Source organism: Eretmochelys imbricata, chromosome 17 (assembly GCF_965152235.1).
Source record: "Eretmochelys imbricata isolate rEreImb1 chromosome 17, rEreImb1.hap1, whole genome shotgun sequence".
Lineage (NCBI taxonomy): Eukaryota > Metazoa > Chordata > Testudines > Cheloniidae > Eretmochelys > Eretmochelys imbricata.
In genome coordinates, this window is record NC_135588.1 from 18,806,122 (window position 1) to 18,821,608 (window position 15,487).

At 42.2% G+C, this 15,487-nt stretch overlaps 1 protein-coding gene across 3 annotated transcripts in view; it reads left to right on the forward strand.

Moving 5' to 3' along the window:
- Positions 1 to 15,487, forward strand: part of CUX1 (cut like homeobox 1) — a 398,353-nt gene that overhangs the window by 320,702 nt on the left and 62,164 nt on the right. For 2 of the 3 annotated variants that reach the window (XM_077836868.1, XM_077836869.1), the window contains 3 exons: positions 206 to 508; positions 7,141 to 7,329; positions 12,498 to 12,762. The exons of the other annotated variant lie outside the window; for it this stretch is intronic. In XM_077836868.1, the coding sequence (XP_077692994.1) occupies positions 206 to 508; positions 7,141 to 7,329; positions 12,498 to 12,762 (757 nt within the window). The remainder of the gene's footprint in view (positions 1 to 205; positions 509 to 7,140; positions 7,330 to 12,497; positions 12,763 to 15,487) is intronic. 3 annotated transcript variants of the gene reach the window in all.

Here is a 15,487-nt window from a genome sequence, read left to right on the forward strand (position 1 = left end):
TAAAATTACAAAATAGCATAGTTTTAAAATGAAACCTTTCAGTACCCTAGCCCTTAAAAACAGCATTTTAGGGCTTTGGTGTACTTTTTGCATACCTGGGCATTTGTTAAAATATGTAGACTATAAACGAGAAGGAAGGTAGTTGTAATGCTTTGATTGCAAGATAATTATGCTGTAGTCAGTTTTTCTCCTTTTTTAATTACAGAAAGCACTCCAAAGACCTCTGCCAGTTGCAGTCCTGCTCCTGAGTCTCCTATGAGTTCCAGTGAATCAGTGAAGAGTCTGACTGAATTGGTACAGCAACCCTGTCCTGCTATAGAGACAAGTAAAGATGGCAAACCTCAAGAATCAAGTGAGCCACCTGTTCCTGAATCCCAGTCGACAACACCTTTGCCTCTCTCGGGACATTCAGCACTTAGCATTCAAGAACTGGTTGCTGTCTCTCCTGAATTGGACACATATGGCATTACGAAGAGGGTTAAAGAGGTGTTAACAGACAACAACCTTGGTAAGTTGCTTTGTTCTAATGTCTTTAATGAAATAAAACAAAGTATTAATGCTTTTTTTTAAAGTAATGTGTCACTAGAAAGAATGTTAAAGGGACTGTATCAAACTGTTTAGGTCTAAAATGTAATCTGTTTTGAAATTGTTCTAATCCGATAAAGAATGTCTTCCAGATTTTAAATACCTACTTCCAAACAAAAAATCATAACTCTGTCACTCTTCTACATCATGTACATGTAAACCTGGCCCACTAAGCAGAATACCATCCCCAGTTCCCTGTCCACAGTCATCTGAGTCATAGAATCATAGAATATCAGGGTTGGAAGGGACCTCAGGAGGTCATCTAGTCCAACCCCCTGGTCAAAGCAGGACCAATCCCCAATTCAATCATCCCAGCCAGGGCTTTGTCAAGCCTGACCTTAAAAACTTCTAAGGAAGGAGATTCTACCACCTCCCTAGGTAACCCATTCCAGTGTTTCACCACCCTCCTAGTGAAAAAGTTTTTCCTAATATCCAACCTAAACCTCCCCCACTGCAACTTGAGACCATTACTCCTTGTCCTGTCCTCTTCTACCACTGAGAATAGTCTAGAACCATCCTCTTTGGAACCCCCTTTCAGGTAGTTGAAAGCAGCTATCAAATCCCCCCTCATTCTTCTCTTCTGCAGACTAAACAATCCCTGTTCCCTCAGCCTCTCCTCATAAGTCATGTGTTCCAGACCCCTAATCATTTTTGTTGCCCTTCGCTGGACTCTCTCCAATTTATCCACATCCTTCTTGTAGTGTGGGGCCCAAAACTGGACACAGTACTCCAGATGAGGCCTCACCAATGTCGAATAGAGGGGAACGATCACATCCCTCGATCTGCTCGCTATGCCCCTACTTATACAACCCAAAATGCCATTGGCTTTCTTGGCAACAAGGGAACACTGCTGACTCATATCCAGCTTCTTGTCCACTGTCACCCCTAGGTCCTTTTCCGCAGAACTGCTGCCTAGCCATTCGGTCCCTAGTCTGTAGCGGTGCATTGGGTTCTTCCGTCCTAAGTGCAGGACCCTGCACTTATCCTTGTTGAACCTCATCAGATTTCTTTTGGCCCAATCCTCCAATTTGTCTAGGTCCCTCTGTATCCTATCCCTGCCCTCCAGCATATCTACCACTCCTCCCAGTTTAGTATCATCTGCAAATTTGCTGAGAGTGCAATCCACACCATCCTCCAGATCATTTATGAAGATATTGAACAAAACCGGCCCCAGGACCGACCCTTGGGGCACTCCACTTGATACCGGCTGCCAACTAGACATGGAGCCATTGATCGCTACCCGTTGAGCCCGACAATCTAACCAACTTTCAACCCAACTTATAGTGCATTCATCCAGCCCATACTTCTTTAACTTGCTGACAAGAATACTGTGGGAGACCATGTCAAAAGCTTTGCTAAAGTCAAGAAACAAGAGTCCTTTTGGCTCTTCAAACATCAACATTTCTATGCTGTTCAGTTCTCCACTTGAGAAGTTGTACTTCACCTCCAGCTTTTGGTTTCCCCGTCCATGTAGAGATGGTAACCAGGGGCCCTAGAGTTTTGCAAATAGGTGAGGGAAAGGGTTGGAAGAGGAGGAGCATCACAGGCAGATGGGAGTTAAGGAGGGATGTCCTGGATGTGGTAGAAGTGGAGAGGGAGAATCCAGACACAAGAGGGTAGTATGTGGAAGTGGATGAGGCCGTTTAATTGTTACCTCACATAGGGCCCACAAAAGCTAATGCTGCCCTTGTCTGCAGAGCAGTTTTCTGGTTCAGGATGGAATTATCAGATGGATGCACTGCTGATGTGTTTGATCATATATAGTGCTGTCAAGGGAAATGTGATGCATTGGCTAAGGTACAGAAAAGGAAGCCAAAGAGATCTGGGTTCTACTCCCAACTCTGCCACTGGCTTAATCTGTGACCCCTGTATGTCAGTAACTCCTCCTATGTGTCTAATACTTTCTTTCCTCACAAGGTATTGGGAGATTTAATGCATTTATGTTTGTGAAGCACTTTGAAGTCCTTGGATGGAAGGCAGTAGAGAAGGGCAGAGTATTGTAGCACCACTCGTACACAAATGTTACTTCTGATTATGTCACTTTATGCAGCCAGCATCTACCATGAGGCAAGAATGCTTAGTATAAGTGTGTGGAGGCTAATCATTTCAAACTGAAAGGGTGTAGTTGGGGATCTAGATATTGAGGCCTCTCTTGGAGTTGAAGTTTAGAGAAAACTATTGTCCTATGAGTTTAAAAAGAGATTGATGAGGAGGTCACTCCTTCCCTGTACTCATCCCTTTTTCAATCCAAAGGCCAACCTTTCTCTAGGAGCTTAAACAGTTCAGACTGTCTCATTTATTATAACCACTTACAAGCATTATTATACCCAGCTTCTGCTAAGTCTACTGTATTTTAGAAAACAGGATTATATGACCCTTTTTCAGTCAGTTGCAGAATAACAGGGGCTGCCATCTTAGACTAAAGTAAGACCCGTTTTATTCCTTTTTTTTTTTTAGTGTCACTCACATTCATTTAAAAAAAATTCTAGGCAAATCCTCTACAAAAAGTCATACATGAAAGCAAGTCCCATTAAACTTGAGGGAACTTCTCACGTGCTTATGTTGTATGGTTAGACCCAGAGTGCTTACTCTATGGAGCTAAAAGAAAAGGAAGACTTGTGGCACCTTAGAGACTAACAAATGTATTTAGTCTCTAAGGTGCCACAAGTCCTCCTTTTCTTTTTGCGGATACAGACTAACACGGCTGCTACTCTGAAACCTGTCTCCATGGAGCTACTCACAGTAGTAAACTCTACACATGGTTGTAAGGGTTTGTAGGATCAGGCCCTTCGTTTTTTGTTCAGAATGCTATTGGGTACTGTTCCTCCTCTGGTGTTCCAGGGAGGGTTTGAAAAGTATTTTTGTTTACATTTATTTTGATGCCATTTTTACTTAGTCTTTTTTTTTTCCCCATGATTTTTGTTTTCCTACAGTGTGGCTGACAAGCCTAAAAAGCAGCAGAAGAGCCAGGAAATGTGCCCCAAACTCTGCATTAGGTGTGGAACAAGTTTAAATGTCTCCTTTTGCCCTCAGTGTGCTGGAGTGCCAGATTTACTCAGTGCTGAGGCTTCTGTTTTAGGCCACAGGGCCACAGGAACCTGTCTCAGCCAATTCCTAGTGGCTCAGTAGTTCAAAAACCATTAGCCACTAAAGAGGGCATTAGAGTGAAACTGGTTTGGGTCACATGACTCATTAAATTGGATTGTATTTGGAGGGTCTTCCCTCATGGGCCTTCTTGGATTCAGACACCAGTAACAATTCTAGCAGCCAATACTCTCACTGCCAGCAGTGAGATGTTTGTAGCACAATAAAGATTTTCCAACTGAGGCAGCACATCACATTGTCACAGAGGGGAGAAAATGTAACAAAAAGCCCTAAATTTGGGGGGGTTGCAGAAAGTGCCAAAATACCATAAAGAATTTTCCATAACAATCACAACAAACGTAGGTCACTAGATACAAAAGCTAACTCTTGTGGCTACCGACTGGCAGTAAAGATGGGGCAAATTAAATGGCATGGGTTTTGCAAATTCTCTGAAATCTATATTTAAAAAAAAATACAACTCCTCAATGGCTGTTTGAGTATATGGCGTGTGATGCACCTGCTCCCTACCCGTAGTGATTTATAATCTGATTCCCATTAGCTTGACAGTCTTTCAAACCAGGTATTTGATCCCTTATGGTTGTACTTAGGGAAATAGAATAAACACAGCGGAATAAAAACATTTCAGTTTTGCTTTTGCCGTCTACGTAACATTAATGTGATATTTGCAGTATCCCCTAAATTTTCATACATATTTAAAGATTGCTGGACATACTAAGGGAATGTTGTTTAGTTACAAAGACAATTGAAAAGATTTTAAGAGTTTTAAAGATAAATAGATGAGGGTTCATTTCAAAAGATCCCCACTCTGTGTACCAGGGTACAGATATACTCTGGAATGCAGATGAACCAAAACTGGCATTTAGTCAGATTTTTTAGAATTTCGCGTAATCAGGGTTTACCTGTCTATGAATAGGTACAAAATGAAAAATGAATGTATTTTAAAACAATGTAGTTGAAAATCACTTCTTCTTTTACTTACTTGCCAAAATATGAGTATAGGGTTCTGTATTTCCCCAGTAAGAACCAAGAAGAGGGACAACTTTAGGTAATATTGGGCTCCACACAAAGTAACGTGCACACACAGGCCATTTCCAGCTTACTCCATGTTGGGTTCTCCTTCCCCAGCTTGGGGTTGCCAACTTTCTAATCACACAAAACTGAACACGCCTGCCCCACCCCTTTACTGCAGCCCTGCTCACTCCATCTCCCCACCCTCACTCACTTTCACCGGTCTGGGTCATGGGGTTGGGGTGCAGGAGGGGTATGAGCTCTGGGCTGGGGAGGCCTGAGGGTGAGGGTTTTGGGGTGCAGGAGAGGGCTCTGGGCTGGGGTCGAGGGGTTCAGGGTGCAGGGGGGTGTGGGCTCTGGCTGGGGTGTGGGCTCTGGGATGCGGCCGGAGATGAGGGGTTTGGGGTAAAGAAGGGGGCTCTGGGCTAGCAGGGGGTTGGGATGCGGGGGGAGGGGCCTCCGGGTGTGGGTTCTGGGGTGCAGCCAGGGATGAGGGGTTTGGGATGCACGAGGGGGCCCCAGGCTGGAGCCAAGGGGTTCGGAATGTCGGAGGGTGTGTGCGCTCTGGATGGGGTGTGGGCTCTGGGGTGGGGCTGGGGATGAAGAGTTTGGGGTACAGGAGGGGGCTCTGGGCTGGGGCAGCAGATTGGAAGGGGGTGAGGGCTCTGGGATGGGGCCAAGGATGAAGGGTTTGGGATGCATGAGGGGACTCCATGCTGGGGCAGGAGGTTGGGATGTCGGAGAGGGTGCAGGATCCCGGCGGCTCTTACCGTGGCTCCGAGGAAGCAGCCGCCAGGTCCCTGCAGCCTCTAGGTGCGTGGGCGGCCAAGCAGTTCTGCGTGGTGCACACTGCCTTTGCACCCACAGGCACCGCCCCTGTAGCTCCATTGGTCGTGGTTCCTGGCCAATGGGAGCTGTGGAGCCAGCGCTGGGGGCCAGGGCATCATGTGGAGCCTCCCAGTCCCTGGCCCACCCAGCGCCTATGGGTTGCAGGGATCTGGCGGGTGCTTCTGTGGGCAACGCAGAGGTAGGGCAGGTAAGGAGCCTGCCTTAGCCCCGGGCCCCCGTGCACTGCTGACTGGACTTTTAAGAGCTGACCAGACCCTCCAGTGTCCATTTTCAACCGGGCAAATACCACATGCTTGGCAACTCTACCCATCTCTATATACTCATGACCACACCCTTTTCTGGTTGCCTCTTATTACGACTCCCTCAAGCTTCAGTTGAATCCTTGCCCATCTGCCCCTTCATTTGGATGCCTCAGGAGTCCCCACCACAACTCCCTCTTCCCCCAAATAAATCAGGAAACTAAAAAAGGGAGCCAGTGAGAAATTTTCCAAGTGCTTAGGTCATATAGGCCCAAGACTACCACTGCCCCCCTTATACCTAGAGCAAGTGAAGGAAAATACTCTGTTGGGGGCAGACACAGGACTCTGAGGCCAAGTCTTAGCAGGTAAAAAGCTTTTCAGATTATCTTTACAATATACAATAGTTAAAATACTATCAGAAATCAGGATTTGACTCAGATGACTGCAGGCTTCTCTTTTGTAGCAAAAGCTATTGCATATCAGGACAATTTTGCTCAAGAAAAGCATCCAGTGAAGGTTGTTAGAAAATAAACTGGCCTGGTTTTGAGTGCTGTGGACGTTTTCTGTAATTACTGCAAAGTTAAATCTTAAGCATATAAATGGAACAATAACTACATGTACATACAAAGTATGTACATTCCAAAATACATACAAATTGCTACCATGCTAGAGCATAGCATTTGAAACACGGCTTAAATACAGAATTATTGAGAGCAAGTACTACATAAAAGTTACAAACATACATGTTTGTTACATTTTGTAAACTGTGCCTACCTGCAATTGCTAAAGCACATGTACAATAGTAGTAAAAACAATCTAAAATGGGAAGTATTTGCATGTGTCTGTGAAGACACTAGCATGAATGTTGCTGAACAGGAGAGGTGTGTACAGTATTCACATTTGTTTCACTGATTGAATTGTCTGTAGTATCTTAGCCTTCCCTCATAAAACCTACGTAGCTGTAGTAGTCTTGCTGGAGTTGACTGCTTAGTTACAAGCTTGATTGACTTTTTAAAATCTTATTACTTTTTACTTTTGCACATTATGTCCATTATAAGATCCTGATCCCAAAAGGTGTTGAGCTCCCCTGCTTGCCAGAACTAAACAAAAACTAATTTCCAACTTTAATGGGGGAAGAACTATTATTCTTCCTTTTATTTCTGTTGGGTTTTCAGGCAAGTCTGAAGTAAGAATAATTGACAGTGATTATATATACCAGAGCTCTGCTCCTCCTTCAGAGAATTTGGTCCCCTTCCACCTTCTAGCCTTTCTTTTGCATTGTTTTCTTCTGTCTTTTTAGTTTAGTTTTGCCTCTTAGCTGAATGAATACCTTTCAGTTTTGATTTCTTATTAGGTCAGCGTTTGTTTGGGGAGACAATCCTAGGGCTAACGCAAGGCTCAGTCTCAGACCTTCTGGCTCGCCCAAAGCCCTGGCACAAATTGAGTTTGAAGGGACGGGAGCCCTTTGTCCGCATGCAGCTGTGGCTAAATGATCCCAACAATGTGGAGAAATTGATGGATATGAAGCGAATGGAGAAAAAAGGTAATTTGCAGCAGATTGCTGATGCATATTTTTTATTATTTCAAATGGGACTTTTTTTTTTAAATTATCCATGAGTATTATATAGGTCATATTGATCCAGCATTATTGAAGGGTATGGAAAGGGCTTCACAGCATCTTTCTGTTTGCCAGACTTGATGCTAGCTTTGCTTTTTTTATATATCTCCAGGGAAAAAGAACCCACCCTGAATTCCCAGTGTCAGGAAGCCATTGCTAGATTCACTGTAGAATTAATTACTACTACCCTAATGCATCAGTGATAACTTGCCTTACCAAATGAGAAACGTGAGAATGGGACCTGGCTCAGGATTTTCATTACTAGGACCACACCCAGCCACAGACGTTGGGATGGAGGGAGTAAGCAGTGATTCCTGAGGGAACTTCTTGCTGGTCTAACACTGGAGATCACTAGGAGGAAAGATAAATGTAGTGATTTAAAATGATTCTGTGAGATGCATTTGTATCATTTAATTTAGTATGGTTTGTGTTTCTGGTTTTGTTCAAATGAACTCCCCTCATCTGCTTAGATCAAAAACATTTATCTATTAGGCCTCTAAATAGTTACCTACAATTTTATTGTGGAACATGTCATGTGAATTTCAGATCCTTCTCTTTATTTTGAATCCATTGCTGAGAAATAGCAATTACAGAAATAGCCATTTTTTAGTATAAAAACGACGAGGAGTCCGGTGGCACCTTAAAGACTAACAGATTTATTTGAGCATAAAAAACCCACAAAAGCTTATGCCCAAATAAATCTGTTAGTCTTTAAGGTGCCACCAGACTCCTTGTCATTTTTGTGGATACAGCCTAACACAGCTACCCCTCTGATACTTAACACCTTTTAGTATGATCACATAATTCTACAACACAGAAGCTCCAGATGCTGACTCCTAGCAGCAGTTAGCTGAGTGCAGAATTGTGTACATTCCGGCTAGTTATCCTGGATGATGATAGTGCACCTCTGCATTAAAGTGCTACTGTTGACTGATTTCACAGTAACGCTAACATGTCATGAAGAATTTTTGTGGTTATACTGAAAATTGCAGTTAAGGGGGCTTACAGGAGAGCTCGTAGTCTCCTGTTGAAAGTGAATAAGAGAAACAAATCTTTGCTACAGTAACTTCTGGTAGTAGCACAATGCAATATCTCCTCAGAAATTGCATGAGGTCTTCCACTGGGAGCAGAATCCTCTCAGATTTCCCACTTAGCACTGTAAACTAAAGGGAGCTGAGATGGCTTCTGCTGCATTAGAAACAGAGCAAAAATAAATGGGCCGAATAACTAGATTTTTAACATTCTTAAGAGATCATCCTATACAATGTTGAATAAAACAAAATAAAAAATAATGAAAAAGTAACACTGACAGCCTCCTTTGGAAACGAGTTTCTGCACCGTATTTTTATTGAAGTCCCATGCAATACATATGCTGTGGGAAGGAACCTGTGCCTGAGTAAAGATACGGTGTAAATTGTTTGAGGGCCTCAGCGGAGCTCCTGAACTGTGTAAGTGCTGTCCTGGTAGCAGAGCACTGGGAGTGAGCTCACTCTTGCAGCTCACTCTGGGACTGAGTTCTCTCTTGCAGCTAAGTGTCCTGTTGTTCAACCATTTAGATTACCCTGGAACCACATCAACAATGTACCTTTCCATTCAGGTAATGTCAGTGAAAGAACATTGCAGTGGTTTCTCTTGCCAGTGAAACACTGCCACATTTTATCAGAGGAATAAATTGACAGTTATGCTCATCTCACCTTTACCATCTTCTCACCCCCCCCCCCCCATCAGCTTGAAACGTATGCTATGAAAACCCTATATAAACAAATCAGCAGATTTCTACCATATGTTAAATTACTTTTTAGGAGGGGTCTTCAGACCCACCAAGATCAGACTCCTTCCCCCCACTTACCTTACTCTGAATTAGCTTCTACGGCATATGGCACCCCACTGTGGATGCTGCTGGAAACATTGCACTCCCCAGTGAATAGTGCTGAAGCCTCCTGACTGGAGAAATGTTAATTCTCTATATTTCCTCCTCATTTTGTTTGTAATAAGCTTGTTCAGTACCAGGTAGGATAAGAATTCTATTTAAAAAGGGCTCTGTTTTACCCCAGTCGGCAGGCCTCTAGTGCTGTTGGGTGGTGGGTGTGCCACTTCCAGCCGACTGCATGCTGGGGAGACTTGCCAAGGGAACATGGCAATGCTGGGTCTACAACAACAACAATGAAAAAGGGGGTAAAATCCTCAAACAGAACTGGGCCCAACACCAAGGATCCAAGGCCAAACCTTCCCAAGGACTGGATTTAGGAAGTGAGTTTGGTCATTATGAAGTAGTGGCTAATGGAAAAGTTCAAAACTGTATCCAAAACCAAATTCCTCCAAAACTCAGGGATGTTTGTAACTTGCCTTTTGATTTGAGTCTCTCTTTATTTGAAAATGTGCTGAAATCTCCCCTGATGTTGTGTATATTCAAAGATTGTTTAAAATAATATTTTCAAATCACCTTTAAAGCATCTAGAGTGCTTCACACAGAGCACATAGCTAGTAATCTGGTTCAGCACACTGACAGATGGCATAATATGTGACCTTGAACCAGTGGAGCGATGGTCAAATTACCTGATCTGGATGAAAAAATATCAACTGGTGGATGTTGTGGTTTTTTTGCAGTCGGGTTCCCTGTAAGTCATCATTGTTTCTTTATTCCAGTCTCATGAAAGATACAGACTTTAGCAGTTCTTGCTTAATAGTGACAGCACTGAGAGTTTGGGCAGGTCTGCATTTGGATGGAACACCTCCCAGGAAAGTCTAGTTCTCCAGGAAGTGGTGCTCATCCTCTTGAGTTTGGCCTGAGCTCTTGTCCCAGAATGAAGATTGAAAACTCTGTGTTGCTGGAGGTGCCATCTTTTGGCTGTGAGATAAGAGATTCTGACCACTCATTAAAGATCTTTTTGAATAAGAGGAGGGTGTTAAGCCCAGTGACCTGACCAAATTCTGGCAGCTTCAGTTGGATATAGCACAAATTTTTTACATTTTTAATTAGATGTGCTGTTCTCCTTCATGTTGTCTCCTAAATTACTGGGCAGTGTTGCAGTGCTCTAATGAGCACATACCATTCTTCACCCTTGTTTTGGCTGTTACAGTGGTGAATGAAGGGAGCCCTGTGTCTAGTTTGTGTATCAGTAGAAGTTTGTAAAACACTTTAATCTCAAAAGACTCCAAAGACCTTTTATAAATGTAAGATATCATTTTCGTCATATTAATTGCCAGCATTACAAGTTGTAGCATTTAGCTGCACCTCAGGGGCTGCAGAGGTAGGGCCCCATATATTGTTTACCACTAACTGCTTCCCATTTTCCCCACTGGTTGAAACATCCTATATAGCTTTGGTTGATTGGAATAACCTTTAAAAATAACTTTCTTATATAAACAATGTGGGTGAGGGAGACCATATCTTTTATTGGATCAACTTCTGTTGGTGAGGGAGACAAGCTTTTGAGCCACTCTCAGGTCCCGAAGAAGAGCTTTGTGTGGCTCGAAAGCTTGTCTCTCTCACCAACAGAAGTTGGTCCGGTAAAAGATATTACCTCACCCATCTTGTCTCTCCAATATCCTAGGACTGACATGGCTACAACTACAACTAACTTTCTTAAATGGGTGCAGGACTATATATGACACGGCAGAGTGATGGATAATGAGGTTCTTACATTCTGTTCCATACCAGTGATCCAACAGGCAAGACGACATATTCAGGAAAAATAAAATGCAGGCAGTTCAGGTACCCAGGAAGGTTAAACACTATGTTCAGAATTCACTTGGAAACTCCTGTGACAGTGTGTAACAGTCCCACTAGATCCACCACCAGCGTAGATGGTGAAATGACAAAGCAGAGCTGGACACTAAAGGCCCAGGCAGTCCTGCAGAGGAACAGAAGGGTACTCTATTAAACCAGCTCCCTGGTACTATAAGGAGGGTGAGCTCTATACCCAGAAAACTTGAGTTGTAGCTCAAGGTGGCCTGTTTCTGTTCATGTAAAAGTCTTTTGTATTTTTTTTATCATCATCTATGCATCCTATTCCTGAAGATAAAACCTATGGTAAAGAAATTCATTTCATGAAAGACTTTGTTGGTTGCTCAGGTGACCTACTTCACTAGCTTCCAAATCTCTATGGCATGAGTCTGTGCTCCAAATGATTTTTATATATAAATATAATTTAAAAGATATTTATCAGGCCACTGCAACATTGTATTGATCAAGTTAATCTGGAAGTGCTTTGTTCTCACTGCAAGGGAATGGCCTCCTCGACAATGCTCTGATCCCATCTCCCTCCACCCAGTGCAAGTCAATCAAGGCAATGACATCATTAGCCAAATCTCTTTTCTCAGTGAACTTAACAGGATGGTCCATCACCACCTCACCCCATGAGATTGAAGGAGCTTAATGGAGTTGCTCAAATTCCCATCACTGACCTAAATGAGCTAACTGCTCACAGCAGCAGTACCCATCAAATTGTATTGTAAAGAATCTTGCTTAAAGGAAGGGGCTGTTGGTTGTTTTTCTTTTTTATAACTTGTTTCCAGTGTATGCATCTAAGACTAGATCTGTAGGAATAAGCAACAAACCTCTGAACTGTTCCTTAGGGCTGAGGCAAAATTGTCAGGATTCCACAGGTTCCAAGTGCCATCTTGTGTTGGAACATGGTTGTGATTTCAGCTTTTATCAGCTACTGTAGTTTAAGTATAATCCAGTAGGAAGCTTTAAATACCAAGAAGCACAGAATATTTCAGTTGCAATGCAGCGTAAGTGTCCTAACTGAATGTATATGTTAAAATGTCATACTCATAAAATACTCAGACTTTTGTTGAGTAACATTAGAACTATGCGCCACACTTAACTTCTTATGTCCATTATTTGTCTCACATATTCACCAGTGGGGTGGGAAACTTAGAAAGGTTTATGGTTAGTTTGTGCTCTCTTCCCTGCCACGTCTACCTTCTCTTGCAGTCTCTTTCGGATCCACGCCAGAATTCATTTCCTGTTCCTTCCTTCCCAGCATGCACACCCCCCGAGCTCACAATTTGGGATCTTTGCATTTACTCTGCAGTTCTTATATTTGGTGACTTTATATTTATATGATTCTGTATTTCTCTTTCAGCCTACATGAAACGACGGCACAGCTCAGTTAGTGACAGTCAACCTTGTGAGCCCTCTTCAGTTGGAATAGACTATAGCCAGGGAGCCAGCCCACAGCCACAGCATCAGCTAAAGAAACCACGAGTAGTGCTGGCACCAGAAGAGAAAGAAGCTCTAAAACGAGCATATCAGCAAAAGCCATACCCATCGCCAAAAACAATTGAGGAACTTGCTACACAGCTCAACTTGAAAACCAGCACAGTGATCAACTGGTTCCACAATTACAGGTACAGTACATGTCCCACACAGCATCTCCAGTGAGCACAGTATATACTCTAGCCATAAAAGGCTGTTTATTTCTGTCTGCCTTAACTAGTGCTGGGCAGTGATACAGAAGGGACTGTCTCATTAGCAAGGAGTTTATAGTAGTAATGATAGTGCAAACAGTATATGCCAGTTTTAAAATAATTCCTGGGGAATAAAAATACCCACATATTGACTTAATAAATAGTTCTTGTCTGTGTGAAATCCTGCATTTTGATTTGATACGTCAGAGCTGGACTTTTAAATTAAAAGGGTCCACAGTCGTGGGATATTTATAATAGTGTGTGTATTACTGCCCTATATTGGATGGAATCGGACCTATGACAAGAGAACAGTTCTTACAGTGCTGAAAATTAAAGGAGATTTTCCTTTAGCTCAAGATATAGAGACCTGTGATTTGGGACCAGGAGAATGTGTTCCGTCTCCAGGAAGTTCCAAATGGCCATGGTGTGCGGCCTAGTGACAATCATGACATCTGAGGTGACTGCAAATTTATTACACTATTATGATAAATCCTTGATGCCAAGAGTCACCCAGAAATAAAATGAGATTGGAGTCTCAGTTTAATCCCTTTTTTCCATTAAAAGGAACCACAAGTTGGGTGCGTTGAGTAGTTTCTGATTACTAAAGACTCAGTGCTTGACCAGCATATGAGAAGTAGAAGGAATTGGATAAACACACTCAGTTTCTGTCTGAAGGGAATTGATCAGGAATCCTCATAATTTGAACACAGTTTTGTCCCAGAAATTGGCACTGATCAATATAACAGTTATGATTTGAGGGGTAGAAGAAAATATACAAGCCTCAGTCCCTTGCTTTCTGAACCAAGAGTCCCTGATTATCAGAAGACAGTTTAAGAAACCTGAACAAACAATTCACATTTTAAAAGATTTCTCCCTCTAAGCTCCTCTCTGCCACTTCCGAGGCCACTATGGACACAGAAAAAGACTCCTTGTTAATGACAGAGCTAAGAAATAGAACACACAGTAGTAGTTGAAGGAAAATAACAAATATAGTCACCAGTAGGTGGTAACATTTCTACTCTGTCATATTGAGTTGTACTTCAATTTGATTTGTGTGCGCTGCAAATACTGCATCTTAGTTTAAAGTTCTGCATATACAGACAACTATTCCCTTTCTCACTTACAGCAATTATACACAAGTTGGAGTGTAATGCCTGTGTAAATATGTTCCCTTCAGCCTGACAGCAAAATGTGCTGTTCTCACTTATACAGATGAATGAGAGTAATCTGGTGACATGTGTTATTTTCCTCATTATCATGAGGTCTTCTGTTAGGCACATTGTGAGAAAGCACGACAAGTCATGATCGATCAGCACATTTAGCCACACCAAGCTATACATTAATTCAGAATACTCCTGCTATTATAGACAAAGTAAAATATGTACAACCGAGGCAGCAACATACTCTAATGGTTGGAATACAGGGCATGGAATCGGGAATTCAGGTTCTAGTCCCAGCACTACTGATTTGTTGTGTGATCATGAGCAAGTCATTTATGGCCTGATCGAAGTCAGTGGGATTTTTTGAGTGCTCAGCACCTCTGAAAATCAAGCTATGGGCTACTATTTTGTGACTCAGTTTCACCATCTGAAAAATAAGAATATTAACAATTAATAATGTGAACTTTAAATAATGTCTGTGAAGTGATTCTAGAGCCTCAGCATAAAGGTGCTCTATAAATGTGAGGTATCATTATTATTTTTATTATTTATTAATATATATAAGGTGGTACAAGAAATGAATTCATGGAACTGAAGAGGGTTCCCTTTCTAACTATAAGGAATCTTGAGAGATAAGAATGTGTTGTTTGTCGTACTTTAAAGGCGTCAAGAGCCCATTTTCAATTTTAGCTTGCATTGTGGGTTTTATATCTCCCATACAACTTATTTTGGTACAACTGCTGTCTGTCCCATTACAAGCCGTAGTGTACTGTTCCTCTTGAATTTGATACCTTTTTCTTAATGTCCATAATGTCATGGATTCGGGGCCTCAGGAATCTTGTTACTGCAGTGCTTATACTTTGGGTATATGGCTAATGCCATATGTTCGACAAACTGTTGCTGCATTAGAATATGCCCTCACATCCATCTTTGTGTAAAGAATGTGTGTTGGCACGTATGTGTCACAGCAAGAGGCACTGTGGAAATACCTGAGAGAGAGAGAATTTCGCTTTGAAATATAAATATTCAGAAAAGATTTCATTGTATCCACAAGCACATCTAAACCTTTTTGTTTGTTTCCAGAGCTCAAGACTCAGCACATATATAAGAATAATATGCATCTGAGTGTATTTTTTTGCATTACAGAAGCTTCCAGAGGCCCCTTTTCATATTGGGACCCCATTGTGTTAGAAGCGGTAACAAATACATGTTAAGAGACGGTCCCTGCCTCAAACGACTTACATTCTAAATAGTAGGACAGTCAAAGGGTGGAAGAAAGGAAGTAGTATTAACCCCATTTTACAAATGGGAAATTGAGGCACAGGAATTAAGTGACTTGTTCAAGGTCACCTAGAGAGCCTTTGGTAGAGGTAACAATTAAACCCTGTTCTCTTAAATTCCAGTCCAGTGCTATTAAATTATTAAACTCCATTCAACTTAATTTATAAAAGTTGTGGGAAACATCACTATATTAAATGTCTATGTATGATCCTGGAAATCGTGCA